Consider the following 17,578-nt stretch of genomic DNA (forward strand, 5'->3'; position numbering starts at 1 on the left):
CAGGTGCGAGTCACCGAGTCACCGTGCCCAGCTCTTCCCTACTTTATTTTCATATACATGTATTATTGTTATTTTGGTCTATTTCTCCCCAAACAAATTAAGGTCCACCAGGAGGGCAGGCCTTCATTTGTGAAACAATTATTTAAAGAGGCCTACAATATAAGGCATTGTTTTGGGCACTGAGTGGGGAAGAAAAGCTTGGTGGAGGTTGGGTGCAGTGGCTCATGCCTGTAATTCCAGCACTTTGGGAGCCCAAGGCGGGTGGATCACCTAGGGTCAAGAGTTGGAGACCAGTCTGGCCAACATGGTAAAACCCCATCTCTACTAAAAATATAAAAATTAGCTGGGCGTGGTGGCGCATGCCTGTAGTCCCTGATACTTGGGAGGCTGGGGCAGGAGATTTGCTTGAACCCAGGAGGCATAGGTTGCAGTGCGCCCAGACTGCACCACTGCCCTACAGCCTGGGCAACAGAGCAAGACTTCGTCTCAAAAAAATAAAATAGGCCAGGCACAGGGGCTCACACCTGTAATCCCAGCACTTTGAGGGGCCGAGGCGGCTGGATCATGAGGTCAGGAGTTCGAGATCAGCCTGGCCAATATGGTGAAACCCCATCTCTACTAAAAATATAAAAATAAGCTGGGCGTGGTGGTGTGTGCCTGTAGTCCCAGCTACTTGGGAGGCTGAAGCAGACAAATCTCTCGAACCTGGGAGGCAGAGAGGTGCAGTGAACCAAGATCGCACTACTGCACTCAAACCTGGTGATAGAGTGAGACTCCATGTCAAAAAAAAAAAAGATATGAAATCAACCAGTAAGGCTGGGCGCGGTGGCTCACGCCTGTAATCCCAGCACTTTGGGAGGCTGAGGCGGGCAGATTACCTGAGGTCAGGAGTTTGAGACTAGCCTGACCAACGTGGTGAAACCCTGTATCTACTAAAAATACAAAAATTATCCAGGCATAGTGGCGGGCTCCTGTAATCTCAGCTACTTGGGAGGGTGAGGCAGGAGAATTGCTTGAACCCAGAAGGCAGAGGTTGTAATGAGCCAGGATGACACCACCACACTCCAGCCTGGGCAACAGAGGGAGACTCTGTCTCAAAAATAAAGTAAAATAAAATAAAAATTAGCCTGGTATGGTGGCGCACACCCGTAGTCCCAGCTACTTGTGGGCTTGAGTCACAAGAATTGCTTGAACCTGGGAGGCAGATGCTGTAGTGAGCTGAGACCATGCCACTGCAATGGAGCCTGGGCGACAGAGTGAGACTTTGTCTCAAAAAATAATAAAATAATAATAATTTAAAAATCTATGTACATATACAAAACTCCACTGAATAATGGGCAAGCTACTGAGGAGAATGAAAGATAAAATCATTGCTGTTTAATTAAATGTAACACAGAAAAAAATATCAAAAGTTGGCCGGGCACAGTGGCTCATGCCTGTAATCCCAGCACTTTGGGAGGCTGAGGCGGGCGGATCATGAGGTCAGAAGATCCAGACCATTCTGGCTAACACAGTGAAAACCTGTCTCTACTAAAAATACAAAAAGATAAAATTAGCTTGGCGTGGTGGTGGGCGCCTGTAGTCCCAGCTACTCGGGAGGCTGAGGCAGGAGAATGGTGTGAACCCGGAAGGCAGAGCTTGCAGTGAGCCAAGATCGCACCACTGCACTCCAGCCTGGGCGACAGAGCAAGACTCCATCTCAAAAAAAAAAAAAAAAAAAAAAAGAAATATCAAAAGTGACAGGGAGAGCCTAAAAAGAGAGCAGCTTTTGGTCCACTTAATAGTTTGGATGAAGACAATTTTAAATGGATTCTGCCTGGTACTGTAAATGCCCAAGAACAAACCACTGACTTCTGGGCAGAGTTCTAGCAAATCAGCAACTGGAGTGTCAGATTCGCAATGACTGCTCTCTTGTGTAAAACGTCAAAAACAAGTTAGTGAGCTGCAGTACCTTTACTATTTTTAAGTTGACGTTAAAGGATGTGGGAAAAAAATAGACCAATGGATATCCATCAAGAATAATTTGAATAAACAAATGAATATCATTTTAAACTATGGTAGTGGTCAGTTTCAAGAGCTGAATGCGATTTCATATTATTGTATCCTTTTTTCAACTTCCTCTTCGGAAATTTTGTGTATGCTCTTGATTTTTTTTAAAATAGGTAAGTGTATGCTCTTGCGTTCATTTATTTCACAAACATTAAAATGCTCAAACACTGCTGCGTGCACTTTTTTTACCTGATAGTTTTTTCCTTTGGATGACAGAAAACGTTAATGCTTGGTAGGTTTAAAACATTAAAAAAAAATTAGTTCTTCCTTTTTGACAAGAATCACCTACCTAATTAATAAATGCTTATTTCTGGGTTCCACTCTCAGAGATCCTCGCTTTTTTATGTTTGGAGTTGGAAACCTATGTTTTCAGCCAGTACCCAAAGCGATTGTGAGGCCTGGTGGCCCAAAGATCATACCTTGAGAACGACTCGACCCAATGCTATTTTCACGTTTTGCAGCTTTCAAAATATTAACTTCAGAAATCTAAGGACGGTGGGCAACTCGGGTGGCTGTCAGAAGACCCGAGAGTGAGCCGCTCACGCTGTGCCCCGTTGCACAACTTTCCTTGACTTTCCAGATCTCTCCCTGAGGAAGAAATCAGTTCATTTTCACCGAGCAATTAACTACTCCCAACCGGTTCCGTCTATGTCCCTCAAGATGACCCCCCCAAAGTCACCAGCTCATCGCCGCTGCGAAAAATAAAGCGCTGTTTGCCCCGCGTGCCCCCGCAGGGCCGCGGGAACCTGGGCTCGCTTCCCGCCACCCGGGCTCCTCCTCCTCTCGCCCTCTCCGGTCGGGTCCTCCCGGAGGCGCCCCGCGCGGCAGGTATTGGCGCCAACCGGGTGGCGGCGCTGTCCGCCCTGCGCGCGGCCGCCTCGGGCCCGAGGGAGGCGGATGCACGGCCGGCGGAGGAAGGGGAGGGAGCGAGGAGCGCGCGCTGCTCTCGCGTGCTCTCGCGCCGCTCGCGTGACCGGCCGGTGTGTGCGCGAGGGCCGGCTCCCGGGGCACGGACGGCCGGGCGCGCGCCGCTGCGAGGGGCGTCCGGGTCCGAGTCGGCGGTCCGGGCCGGCGCGAGGTGCGTGCGGGCGGGCTGCGGGGGTCCCGGGCGGACACACGCGCACACGTTCCCGGAGGAGCCTTCGAGGCTGCTCTTCCTCGGCCAGACGGAGAGCGGCACTGTCTCCCCGCCCAGCGCTCACTCGCCCCGAGTCTCCCCCCGCAGCGGCTGCTCCTCCTCGGCACCGCCAGCCCCAGCGCCGCTCCCGGGCGGGCGGGCGGCGGCGGCGGCGGGACCCGCGGAGCCGCTTTGTGTGCAGCCCGACGAGGGGCGGCGGCGCAACCACCTGACAGAGGCCCGGGCGCTCGATGCACCTTCCGCCCGCATGAGGAGGAGGTAAAGGCGGCGGTGGCTCGGCTCCCGCCCTAGGCTGCTGGAGGGAGGGGACGGAAGAGGAGACCGGAGGGGGGGCCGCGGGTCCGAGGCCCGGTGGGGCCGCCCGGGGGTGCCGGAAAGGCCTTGGCGGTGCCGGAGGCGCCAAGCGGCCGGGGGCCAGAGAAGCAGCTGGGGTCCCTCAGCCGAAGTTAAAGGAACAAAATGTGAAGTGCGGAGCCGCGTCAGCCGCTTCCTGGCGTGGGGCTCGGGGTGGAGGGCGGCTTGTTTTCCCCTCCCGCGGGGGTGAGGGAGCGGAACAGGGGAGGGGCGGCAGTGCGGCGGGGACTACCCCGGGTCCGAGGCTCGGCTGGGCAAGGGCGTTTTGTTCCCGGGAGCCGCCGCTGCGCGTGGGTCCGCTGGGTCCCTAGTTTTGCGGCCTAAGCCGAGCCGTATAGGCCTCGCGTCTGCTTTCCCGGAGGGGACTGGCCGGGCGGGACTGGGCTCTTCCCCACGGCCGAGCGGGGGCCTTGGGGTCCTTGCCGGCCTCCTGAGGCCGCCAAACTTCGGACCTTGGTGCTCGGGGCTGGATTTCATTGTGAAAGGCGGAATGGGAAACTCCTGGCGCTGTTCGGCGCCTCCCGCGGCCGCGGCTGCTGGTGCCGAGGAGCCCCGTGAGCCTGGGGCTGGCTAGGCTGGGGCTGGTGGGGCCGGCGGGGTTCGAGCCCTGGGAAAGAGCGGGTGGCGAGGCCGCTGCCGGGTCCCCGGCGTCCGGGGAGAAAGGGCCTTTTCCAGATTAGAGAGATTTGAAATGAAAAAAGAGGTTACAAAGTCGCCCCTTTCCCGCTGAACTTTGGTTTTCTGACCGATAGAGGCCGGTAGAGGACTGTGAACCAAAAGTTGTCCCCCAGGATGGACTTCACCGCGCAGCCCAAGCCTGCCACTGCCCTCTGTGGCGTCGTGAGTGCCGACGGGAAGATCGCTTACCCTCCGGGGGTAAAAGAGATCACCGACAAGATCACCACTGACGAGATGATCAAACGCCTGAAGGTAAGCGTCTGGACGGATTGTTCGCTCTTCAGATGTCTTTGGTAGGAGGCACTTTCTCCTGTCATATTGCTACCCTGCTCGTTCTGGCCTTTAGAGTTCCAAGTTTTTTAGATCTCTTAGCCCTGTGAAAGGTACTGTTGTATCTCAGATAAGTTATCTTTGAGTAAGCTTTGTAAGGACATAACCATTGTGGGAAATTTAAAAAGAGTGTGATTTTTCAAAAACTTCCTGGTTTTCAAGCATAAGAATTTGTGTGTTTTTAGAGTTTTTTCTGGAGGTATTTAATGAGAATACTGTTCAGAGTGGCTTGCACACTTACGTGTAGGCAGTAATTTGCCCAAGAAGTTTCCTATTTTCAGCTTCTGAGGAGGACTGATTAAAGCGCAAAGTCCTTTTTAAAAATTTGCATAATTTTCTAGTGTCCAGAAGCTTAAATATGTATATATTGTGGTTAAACTTTGACAGAAGGTACACTTTTCATAATTCAGGCTTAAAGTAAGATGATTTAAGTCTATACATAGTTCAAAGGAGTTTAAGAGTATTATGGCTCTTTTTATGAGGTGTCAGCTAATTTCGTTTAAGCATGGCAGTCCTAAGGTTAAGGTTTTAAATTTCAGCCTCACGTTTGTAAGTTTTTTTGGTTTCTGTTCCACTGACATAGATTGTGGCCAGAATCTTACCAAATAAGTGATACTCTTCTTGTAGGATCAGCTTGAAGCAGTGGTTCTGAGTCAGGGCAACTTTGATCTCCAGGAGATGTTTGGCAATGCTGGAGACATTTTGATTGTCACAATTGGTGCTAGATTGGAGTAGGGAAACACCAGAGGTAGTGAGTCCGGCTAGGAAACTATGAACAGTAGTCTAGGTGAAAGACGTTGAAATCTTCAGATAGGGCTATGGCATTGATAATAGTGACTAGGAAATGATTTAACAACTTTTCAGAGTTAGAATCAATCAGAATTGGTGGGAGGTGAGGGAAGCAACATTGTTGACAATGTTTCCATCTTGGGCGACTTGGCGAAATGTATTTTAGGGAATGAGCTTGGCCTCTTGCTCTTGGAGCCCAGTAAATGTACCTAATGTTGCATTTTAATTAGTACAGTGTTTAAAATATTCATGTGGTTTAGTTTTCAAACTCTAATTTGGTTGTGCAATTTGTTGCCTTTTTGGAAGGAATAAGACAACAGTTTCTTTCATTAAAACAAATCTATGTGCAGTGGTGTGATCTCAGCTCACTGCAACCTCCACTTTCCAGGTTCAAGCTGTTCTGCCTCAGCCTCCCAAGTAGCTGGAACTACCGTGCGCCACCACACCTGGCTAATTTTTTTTTTTTTTTTTTTTTTTTGAGACAGAGTCTTGCTCTGTCACCCAGGCTGGAGTGCAGTGGTGCCGTCTCGGCCCACTGCAACCTCCATGGACCTCCTGGGTGCAAGCAGTTCTCCTGCCTCAGCCTCCGGAGTAGCTGGGATTACAGGCGCCCAACCCCACGCCCAGCTAATTTTTGTATTTTTAGTAGAGATGGGATTTCACTGTGTTGGTCACTTTGGTCTTGAACTCCTGACTTCGAATGATCTGCCCGCTTCGGCCTCCCAATATGCTGGGATTACAGGTGTGAGCCACTGCGCCCGGCCCCTTTCATTAAAACAAATCTTGGGCCCGGTGCGGTGGCTCACGCCTGTAATCCCAGCACTTTGGGAGGCTGAGGCAGGTGGATCACCTGAGGTCTGGAGTTCTACTAAAAATACAAAATCAGCCGGGCGTGGTGGCACATGCCTGTAATCCTAGCTACTGGGAGGCTGAGGCAGGAGAATCGCTTGAACCCGGGAGGCAGAAGTCTTGGTGAGCGGAGATTGCGCCGTTGCACTCCAGCCTGGGCAACAAGAGTGAAACTCTGTCTCAAAAAAAGTAAAATAAAATAAATAAAGCAAATCTTGATACTAAAGATTATATATTAATTGAGGTGCTTGATTGATGCTTCTAAAAGTTATACTGTTTTGAGAATGATAAATTATGAAATATAAAACTGTTAATTTATGGATCTTTAACATTAAGTTTTCAAATTAAGAATATTAAAACCTTGAATTCTAATGTTGGATAATTTTGGTTAAAAAATGGAAAGTTGATGTGTTAGTAACACGCTCTGTTGATATGACTCGTGGAACCTGTGAAGAAGCTGGTCTCATAGTACTAAGTGGTGGTCTAGGAGCAGCTGGGTGGATAGCACCAGGCATATTGGAGTGGATGAGGTGTGGCACCCTGAGCAGTCCAGCAAGGACTTGGTCTTAGTGGAGCAGTTTGGCTAGGAGGAGAGTATGCAGCACGGTTCTGAGTGTGGAATAGCTGCCATGAAGTAACCAGGTGCTGTCTGGTAGGGGCTGATTACATGGTTGGGCACAGCTTGTACACTTGGCCATTCTCTGCGTATACTGGTTAGTGAAATGAGCCTGGCACTCTTCTTTGCTCTGAGCTAACTCTACATACAGTGGTTTTTGTGGCCACAATTCTACCGTTCATTTCTGTAACTGCTTTAGTGGCTTCTTCCGGGAAGGGAAAACATAGAAAACCAAACCCTTTGCTGCGACCACCCTCCATCATAGCCTTTGCACTAGTGATTGTACCAAATGGAGAAAACTCTTTCTGGAGACGTTCATCATCAATACCATTATCAAGATTTTTCACATACATATTAACACCCTGGTATCTGCTGGTATCTGCTGCAGCTACTCCTGCTGTCCGCACCGTTCCACAGTATAAATACGCTGTGGGAGTTCGCAGTCCTCAGCAACATCTTAATGCACAGCCACAAGTGACAATGCAATAGCCTGCTGTTCATGTACAAGGTCAGGAACCTTTGACTGCTTCCATGTTGGCATCTGCCCCTCAAGAGCAAAAGCAAATGTTGGGTGAACAGCTGTTTCCTGTTATTCAAGCCATGTACCCTACTCTTGCTGGTAAAATCACTGGCATGTTGTTGGAGATTGATAACTCAGAACTTCTTCATATGCTTGGCCGGGCGCAGTGGCTCACATCTGTAATCCCAGCACTTTGGGAGGCTGAGGCAGGTGGATCACGAGGTCAGGAGATCGAGACCATCCTGGCTAACATGGTGAAACCCCATCTGTACTAAAAATAACAAAAAATTAGCCAGGTGTGGTGGTGGGTGCCTGTAGTCCCTGCTACTTGGGAGGCTGAGGCAGGAGAATGGCGTGAACTCAGGAGGCGGAGCTTGTGGTGAGCTGAGATCACGCCACAGCACTTGAGCCTGGGCGACAGAGCAAGACTCCGTCTAAGTCTCCAGAGTCACTCGGTTCTAAGGTTGTTGAAGCTAGCTGTATTACAAGCCCACCAAGCTAAAGAGGCTACCCAGAAAGCAGTTAACAGTGCCATCGATGTTCCTACTGTTTAAAATTGATCAGAGACCCCAAAAGGAACATGTGCTTCACCAAAGAAAAATATCTAAACATAGAAAAACTTAAATAGGGGAAAAAAATTGCGAAATATAAAATAAATTAAATGCCAGGTCTAGCAAACATAATATTAGTCCTAGATTACTTATTGATTTAAAAAAAAAACCCACAAAAAATAATAAAATATAAAAACAAATTAATGTTTTATAGATCCTGGGAAAAATGATTTTCAGCAAAGTACAAAAATTTAAAGTATTCCTTTCTTTAATTTTGTAATTCTTTACCGTGGAATAGCTCAAAATGTCAGTTCTGTTTTAAGTAACAGAATTGATAACTGAGCAAGGAAATGTAATTTGGATTATAAAATTCCTGCTTTAATAAAAATTCCTTAAACAGTGAAAAAAAAAAAGGACAGTTGTGGCTGGGTGCAGGGACTCATGCCTGTAATCCCAGCACTTTGAGGGCCAAGGCGGGAGGATCATTTGAGCACAGGAGGTTCAGACCTGGGCAACATAGTGAGACCCTGTCTCAATTTTTTTAAAGGTATAGTGAGGAAGTTTATGACTACTTACATACATTTTCTGTTTGAAAATAGATTATCAGAAGTGCTGTTAACTATAAATGTACATATATCAGAGGAGAATGAGTATTGAGTTAGATTATCCATTTGTTATTAGTTCTTTTGGAAGTTAAAATCGACATTCATATCAACCAACTTCAGTGTCCTACTGTGCCAAAATTTTGATTTTCTGAAAAATTCTTTTGATTTTGTATTTCTTCTGCCTTCCTTTCTAGTTTGACTTTGTGCTTATTACGGATCCCTGTTTAAAGTGTTATGTCTCATTGGAAATGTAGATTTTTAACAATACTTAAAGTATTTTTGAAATTTTGTTAATTTTTTATTAGAACCTTAGTTATTGGTAATTTTATAAATTTGGGAGTTTTTTATTATTATAGCATAGCAATAGTGTTGAAATGCTATACAAATACAAAGAGAGCTTAAGCCCGGACACAGGGGCTCTTGCTTGTAATCCTAGCCCTTTGGGAGACCAAGGCAGGTGGATCGCTTTAACTCAGGAGATCGAGACCAGCCTGGCCAACATGGCGAAACCCCATCTCTACTAAAAATAGAAAAATTAGCTGGGTGTGGTGGCATACCTCTGTAATCTCAGCTACTCCTGTGGCAGAGGCATAAGAATCACTTAAACACAGGAGGCAGAGGTTGCGGTGAGCCATTATCGTGCCACTGCACTTTAGCCTGGGTGACAGAGTGAGACTCTGTCTCTTTAAAAAAGATCTTAAAGACAGGCCCGGCACAGTGGCTCACGCCTGTAATCCCAGCACTTTGGGAGGCCGAGGCGGGCGGATCACGAGGTCAGGAGATCAAGACTATCCTGGCTAACACAGGTGAAACCCCATCTCTACTAAAAATACAAAAAAACTATCCAGGTGTGGTGGTGGGGCCTGTAGTCCCAGCTACTCGGGAGGTTGAGGCAGGAGAATGGCATGAACCCAGGAGGCAGAGCTCGCAGTAAGCCACAATGGCGCCACTGCACTCCAGCCTGGGCGACTCCGTCTCAAAACCCTGCTCCCCCCGCCCCCGCAAAAGAAAAAGTAAAACATCTTAAAGGCAAGTACAATCTCGGTCAAAGGAATTCAGCAGTGTTTGGTCCTGTTCTCATCAGTTTTCAAGAATGGAGCAAGGCTGGGTGTGGTGGCTCATGCCTGTAATCCCAGCACTTTAGGAGGTCAAGGTGGGAGGAACGCTTGAGCCCAGGAATTTGAGATAGGCCTGGGCAACATGATAAAACCCTGTCTCTACAAAAAATAGAAAAATTAGCTGGACATGGTGGCGTGCAAATGTGGTCATAGCTACTCAGGAGGGTGAGGTAGAAGGATCACTTGAGCCCAGGAAGGTCGGGGCTGCGGTGAACCATGATCCTACCACTGCACTCCAGCCTGGATGACCGAGTGAGACCCTGTCTCAAAAAAAAGGAACAAGCAGTTTTACAGTGGAACCATAATTTTAGAATTAGAAGGATCTTAAAGGAAATTCTGGGACCTCCCCTTACTTCACAGATAATAAAAGTTAGGCCAAAGTATCCAAGTAACTTTTACCAAAATCAGTCACAGGTCAGTTTAGTGACAGAGATGGGGCAATAACGCCATATTTACTTTGGTTCTTATATAGTTGCTGTCTTTTAAGGAATCTAAACTAAGTAGAACTAAAAAGTTGTGATTTTTATCATGTAATTGACGACATTGCAGTGAAATGTGAAGAGAATCAATGAGAGTTTGGTCTTTTGTAGGGAGAAAAAGGACAGCTTTTTTTTTTAATAAAACATTTGAGAGAAACTATTGTGAAGCTTTGAAGCTTCGTTAACAATAAATTTTAGAGTATGTCTTTGAAATAGCTAAGATATGCTTTTGTATACTAGAACTTTTCATTCCTGTTTCCAGGGCACTACTTTACCTATTTTTGTTATGTGAGGCCACACTGGTCTTCGGTCAGTTCCCTGAACATGCCTTATTTATTTCTGTCTAGACAGATTCCTCACATTAAATAGCCCATAAGATAATTTGTCACTCATTTGTTACTTCTTAAGGGAAGCCTTTAAGATTCTACATCACGGGCTGGGCGCGGTGACTCGTGCCTGTAATCCTAGCACTTTGGGAGGCCGAGGTGGGCGGATCATGAGGTCAAGAGTTCAAGAACAGCCTGACCAACATAGTGAAACCCCATCTCTACTAAAAATACAAAAATTAGCTGGGCGTAGTGGCATGTACCTGTATGTGCCTCCCATCTACTTGGGAGACTGGGGCAGGAGAATCGCTTGAACCCGGGAGGTGGAGGTTGCAGTGAGCTGAGATCACACTACTGCATTCCAGCCTGGGCAACAGGGTGAGACTCTGTCTCAAAAAAACACAAAAGAAAAGAAAAAGGAAAAAAAAGATTCTACTCTTTAACTCCTTCATATTATATTTATCCATATATTTATTTGGTTTCTCTCTCCAGCTTCTCTGTAAACCTTATTAATATAGATACCATGTCTGTTTTTGATTCCTCTCAGTGCCAAGCTTAATGCCTGGCACATAGTTGGGTGCTGAACAAATATTTGTTAAGTGAATGAATGAACATTTTGTATTAATATTGGATTAGAGAAATGTTTTTATTTTTTAAAGTAAAGGATAATTTGAAAAAATTTCAAATTGCAACTAAGAAGTTTTTTTTTTTTTTGAGACCAAGTTTTGCTCTTGTTGCCCAGGCTGGAGTGCAATGGTGTGATCTCGGCTCACTGCAACCTCTGCTTCCTGGGTTAAAGTGATTCTCCTGCCTCAGCCTCCTGAGTAGCTGGGATTATTGGCGCCTACCACCACGCCGGCTAACTGTATTTTTAGTAGTGACAGGGTTTTACCACACTGGTCAGGCTGGTCTCGAACTCGTGACCTCAGGTGATCTGCCCTCCTCGACCTCCCAAAGTGCTGGGATTACAGGCGTGAGCCACCGCGCCTGGCCAGGACTTTTCAAACTAAGGAGTTTGTGTCTTAGTGATGGTAACATAGATACAGTACTTAGAATTTTGGAGTCAACAGGTAGTTTAGAGGTTATGTATTTCTCTTCTAATTTTTCAGCTGAAGAAACTATTTGAGAGGTTGTGAACAACTCTAGTCACATAAAGCTGAAAAGTGTCATTAACTTCTGCTCCTTAGATAATTTACAATTATATATTAATTGACAAATTTTAAAACCATACTAAAGTTAGCTGTGTGGAAGGACGGCCAATAGTTTAGTATCATTGTTACATTAAGAATCACAAATAGCTGGGAACTGTGGCTTACGCCTGTAATCCCAGCACTTTGGGATGCTGAGGCGGGTGGATCACCTGAGGTCAGGAGTTTGAGACCAGCCTGACCAACATGGAGAAACCCCGTCTCTACTAAAAATACAAAATTAGCCGGGTGTGGTGGCGCATGCCTGTAATTGCAGCTACTCAGGAGGCTGAGGCAGGAGAATTGCTTGAACCCAGGAGGCAGAGGTTGCAGTGAGCCGAGATCACACCACTGCGCTCCAGCCTGGGGAACACTGTCACAAGGAAAAGAAGAAAAAGCATATACTGAACAAGTGATTTTTTTAAAAAATTCATACTATAATTAAGTAATCTAAGCACGATTGCACTCCAGCCTGGGCAACAAGAGTGAAACTCCATCTCAAAAATAAATAAATAGTAAAAAAATTTAAAAAATAAAAATGATAATCACAAATAACCATCCTCCCATATAGTTGTGGGTTCTGAAACTAATGCAGGGTTCACATCTGATAAGTGACATTTAAAATACACTTATAGGTCTGGTGTCCTGGCTTATACCTGTATTTCCAGCACTTTGGGAGGCTGAAATGGGCAGATCACTTGAGCTCAGGAGTTTGAGACCAGCCTGGGCAATATGGTAAAACCTCATTTACAATAAAAATTTTAAAAATAAAATACACTTATAAATAGCTGTGCAAATTCCATAAAGGGCTTAATGGAATTAAGTTAGTTATGTAGTATATCCTATGTCATGGATTGCTACAGAGCTATTTGCTACACACATACTTTGTTGTTTCTTTCTTGCTTGCTACTTTGGAGGTGGGAGGGCCTTGATAATTATTGATTTTTTTTTTTTTTTTTTTTTTTTGAAACAGAGTCTCTCGGTCTTTTGCCAGGCTGGAGTGCAGTGGTGCAATCTCAGCTCAGCCTCCTGAGTAGCTGGGATACAGGCGCCTGCCATCACACCCACCTTACTTTTGTATTTTTAGTAGAGGTGGGATTTCATCGTGTTGGCCAGGCTGGTCTCGAACTCCTGACCTCATGATCCGCCTGCCTTGGCCTCCCAAAGTTCTGGGATTACAGGAGAGAGCCACCATGCCTGGCCTTTTTATTTTTATTTTATTTACTTATTTTTTTGAGATGGTGTCTTGCTCGTAAGCCACCGTGCCTGGCATTTCTTGGTTTTTAAATGGAGGGATGGATAGAGTGAAATTTGTTTCTTTTCTTTTCTTTCTTTCTTTCTTTCTTTCTTTTTTTTTTTTTTTTGAGACGGAATCTCGCTCTGTCGCCCAGGGTGGAGTACAGTGGCAAGATCTTGGCTCGCTGCAACCTGTGCCTCCCAGGTTCAAGCAATTCTTCTGCCTCAGCCTTCTGAGTAGCTGGGATTACAGGTGCGTGCCACCACATCCAGCTAATTTTTTATATTTTGGTAGAGACAGAGTTTCATCATGTTGGCCAGGCTGGTCTCGAGCTCCTGACCTCGAGTGATTCACCTGCCTCGGCCTCCCAAAGTGCTGGGATTATAGGTGTGAGCCACCGCACCCAGCCTGAAATTGTTTTTTTTTTTTTTTCTTTATTTTTTGAAACGGAATTTCACTCTTGTTTCCCAGGCTGGAGCGCAGTGGCGCAATCTCAGCTCACTGCAACCTCCACCTCCCAGGTTCGAGCAATTCTCTTGCCTCAGCCTCCCGCGTAGCTGGGATTACAGGTGTCCGCACCATGCCTGGCTAATTTTTTGTATTTTTAGTAGAGACGGAGTTTCACCATGTTGACCAGGCTGGTCTCGAACTCCTGACCTCAAGTGATCCATCCAGGTTGGCCTCCCAGAGCACCGAGATTATAGGCATGAGCCACCGTGCCTGGCCTGAAATTTGTTTCTTATATTCATCTCTTAACTATCTGATCTCAGAGAGCAGTGCTCCAGACATTAATACAGCTACCCTGGTCTGCTATATTATTTTGTCACAGAAACAAATAAAAATACCTACTATCTTGATCTAAGAATTAGAAAAATTAAATAGGGTTTTGTGAAAGTATCCCCATTTTTTTCCCACCAGGTTTATTTTCCTTATCTCTAATCTCTAATCTTATCTCTAATCTTTCTTCCTGTATCAACCGTTCTCATCTGGCCTATTTGATGGTTTAGTAGGAATTAGGATATAGTGGAATTGATTTTAATGTAGGGCATCCCCTTTTCCTCACAAACCTTGTTAGAGGTAACGAATAGATTAAGGGCAGGAAGGCCATAATTCTTTCCCTTTGCTTTTCTCCAGGAGGACCCCAGAAGTACTGGTTTGGTCGTAATTGTTTTTACTTCCATAAATGATTTTTATTTATCCCTCATTGCCACACAGTGTGATAATTTTGCATGTGATTAAGTATATAATTTTAACTCTAAATTCTGTTCATATGTTTTAATATTCCTATTAATGTAGAAGATTCTGCTCAGAACATTAAAAATTAAATGGAGAAGCAAGACTTCTTAAAATCATGTCCTAAAATAATAGCCAATATACATTTGTGAAGGGAGACTTAGTGCAGTATAGTTCTTATTTCAGACTTCTGTTGGTGTATAACTGTTCTGGATATCTGTTGCTGTGTAACAAGCTTTTTATAAGATATTTTAAAATTTTCTTTTTTTTTTTTTTTTTTTTTTTTTTTTGGTGTCTCGCTCTGTCGCCCAGGCTGGAGTGCAGTGGCTGGATCTCAGCTCACTACAAGCTCCGCCTCCCGGGTTTACACCATTCTCCTGCCTCAGCCTCCCGAGTAGCTGGGACTACAGGCGCCCACCACCTCGCCCGGCTAGTTTTTTGTATTTTTTAGTAGAGAGGGGGTTTAACCGTGTTAGTCAGGATGGTCTCGATCTCCTGACCTCGTGGTCCGCACGTCTCGGCCTCCCAAAGTGCTGGGATTACAGGCTTGAGCCATCGCGCCCGGCCAAGATATTTTAAAATTTTCATGATAAAATATACGTAACATAAAATTTATTTTAATCATTTTTAAGTGTACAGTTCTTTGGCATTAGGTACATTCACAATGTTGTGAAACCATCACCACCATTCATCTCCAGAATTTTTCATCTTCCCTAACTGGAACTCTACCCACTAAACCCTAACTCCTCATTTTTCCCTTCCCCAGCTCCTGGCAACAACTATTCTGCTTTTCGTCTAGATGACTTTGACTTACTCTCCACTTGGTCTTAGCCAAAAGGCTCAGAAGCGATTGCCTTACTCTCAAATAATTGAAATCACACAACATCTGTCGTTTCGTGATTGACTTATTTCACTTAGCATGTACCTTTAAGGTTCATCCGTATTTTAGCATGTTATTACTTCCTTCCCTTTTAAAGCTGAATAATAATCCATTGTATGTGTGTATCACATTTTGTTTCTCTGTCAATGAACACTTGAATTGTTTCCACTTTTTAGCTATTGCGAGCAACTTTTCTTATTATCTCACAGTTTTGTGGATCAGGAATTCAGGCAGGGTTTGTCTTGCGTCTACTACACATGGCTGCTGGGCTTACTCATTGGTATTCAACTAGTGACTACATTGGTCTAGAGGATCCACAGTGGCTTTACTTATACACTTGATACCTTAGTGGGAACAACTGAAAGGCTGGACTCAGCTGGGTTCTTTTCTCTAAGATGTAGTCTTAGGGTTTTCCACATAGTCTTTCTAGTAGAGTAGTTGGGCCAGGGGTTCCAAGACACCATGGAGGAGGTTGCCAGAAATTGGTCCAGAAATGGCATTGTCACCTCTACCTTACTCTGTTGGTTAAAAGAAAGTACCGTTGTCATAGCCCAGCCCACGTTCAAGGGGAGAAAAAAGATGGGCGTTACCTCTCAATGGAAGCAGGAAAGAAAATTTGTAGCCATCATTAGTCTACCACAGGAGCTCTTGTGACAAGTCAAAGTATACTAACCATGTGTACTTTTAAATTTTTATTTTATTATTATTATTATTTTTTCGAGACAGTTTTGCTGTCGCCCAGGCTGGAGTGCAGTGGCGCCATCTCAGCTCCCTGCAACCTCCGTCTCCCAGGTTCAAGTGATTCTCTTCCCTCAGCCTCCCGAGTAGCTGAGATTACAGGGATGTGCCACCATGCCCAGCTAATTTTTTATGTTTCACCATGTTGGCCAGCCTGGTCTCGAACTCCTGACCTCAGGTAATCTGCCCACCTCGGCTTCCCAAAGTGCTGAGATTATAGGCGTGAGCCACCACACCAGGCCATATTTTATTTTTTGAGATGGAGTCTTGCTCTGTAGCCCAGGCTGGAGTGCAGTGGCACGATCTCGGCTCACTACACCTCCCGGGTTCAAGTGATCCTCTTGTCTCAGCCTCTGGAGTAGATGGGACTACAGCTGCAAAACCCCACCATGTAATTTTTAAATTTTTTGTAGCTTCAGGAGTCGCTCTACGTTGATCAGGCTGGTCTTGAACTTCTGGCCTCAAGCGATTTTCCCACCTCAGCCTCTGAAAGTGATGGGATTATAGGCATAAGCCACTGAGTCTGGCTTGCATTGCTATTAGGATATAATTTCTTCAGGCCCTTTCAGTGTATACGGTTGGGAAATACACCCCCTTTATTTATATAACTTAATTTAATCAGCCTGTCAACCATGTTACTCCGGTTGAACCTCCAGCACAGAGTACTTCTGAGCTTCTTCCATTCCATATTTCTGTCTACTACAGTCAAAACCTGGATTTTCTCTAACATCCATAAGGCTGTTTGTACTACCCTACTGTAAACACAATCTAAATTCAGATCTGCTTTACCAGTATCCTTTGCAGTTCTTTTTGTCCCATGAAAAGTATATGAAGTACCATGTTTGTTAGTTACTTAAATTTGAATTCTTTATGTTAATCAATTTTTATAAATAGCTCATTTCAGGCTGAGGTAGGAGAATGGCTTGAACTTGGCAGGCAGAGGTTACAGTGAGCCAAGATTGCACCACTGCACTCCAGCCTGGCAACAGAGCAAGAGTCGGTCCGGGGGAAAAGAAAAAAAGCTAATTTCTTTGTGTTCTGTTTATCAATTTATATATATATTTCTTGACACTCTGTCCCACCCCCAGCTTTTTGAGACAGAATCCCACTCTGGTACCTAGGCTGGAGTGCAGTGGTGTGATCGTGGCTCACTGCTGCAGCCTGGTTCTCCATAGGCTCAGGTGATCCTCCTACCTCAGCCTCCCCAGTAGTTGAGACCACAAGCATGCACCACTACGCTGGGCTAATTTCTGTAGGTTTTGAAGAGACAGAGTTTTGCCATGTTTCCCGGTCTGGTCTTAAACTCCTGGGCTCAAACATTCTACCTACCTCAGCCTCCCAAAGTGTTGAGATTACAGGCATGAGCCACTGTGCCCAGCTGACCTTTTATTTCCACTGTTAAATATAATCCTTGCTTTATTATTATTATTATTTTGAGAGTGACTCGGGTTACAGGCCACCATGCGCAGCCAATTTCTTTTTTTTTTTTGAGACGGAGTCTGGCTATTGTTGCCCAGGCTGAAGCACAGTGGCGCAATCTCAGCTTACTGCAACCTCCGCCTTCCAGGTTCAAGCGATTCTCCTGCCTCAGCCTCCTGAGTAGCTGGGATTACATGCGCCTGCCGCCATGCAGCTAATTTTTTTATTTTAGTACAGATGGCGTGTCACTGTGTTAGCCAGGCTAGTCTCGAACTCCTGACCTCAGGTGATCCGACTGCCTTGGCCTCTCAAAGTGCTGGAATTACAGGTGTGAGCCACTGTACCTGTCCTAATTTTTGTATTTTTAAAAGAGATGGGGTTTCACCATGTTGGTCCAGGCTGGTTTTGAACTCCTGACTTCAAGTGATCCACCTGCCTCAGCCTCCCAGAGTGCTGGGATTACAGGCGTGAGCCACCACTCT

At 45.6% G+C, this 17,578-nt stretch overlaps 1 protein-coding gene across 7 annotated transcripts in view; it reads left to right on the forward strand.

Moving 5' to 3' along the window:
* The first annotated feature begins 2,938 nt into the window (after positions 1 to 2,938).
* Positions 2,939 to 17,578, forward strand: part of PDS5A (PDS5 cohesin associated factor A) — a 168,338-nt gene continuing 153,698 nt past the window's right edge. For 5 of the 7 annotated variants that reach the window (XR_002522017.2, XM_021938383.2, XM_021938386.2 and 2 more), the window contains exons 1-2: positions 3,264 to 3,445; positions 4,294 to 4,471. Coding sequence is in view for 6 of the 7 variants with exons in the window: in XM_021938383.2 (XP_021794075.1) it covers positions 4,334 to 4,471 (138 nt within the window). In the remaining variant the exon portion in view is untranslated. Of the gene's footprint in view, positions 3,446 to 3,558; positions 3,654 to 4,293; positions 4,472 to 17,578 lie in introns of those variants that run through there. The other 2 variants (XM_021938385.2, XM_021938384.2) reach the window with 2 other exon arrangements.

The sequence above is a fragment of the Papio anubis genome, chromosome 3 (genome assembly GCF_008728515.1).
Source record: "Papio anubis isolate 15944 chromosome 3, Panubis1.0, whole genome shotgun sequence".
NCBI lineage: Eukaryota > Metazoa > Chordata > Mammalia > Primates > Cercopithecidae > Papio > Papio anubis.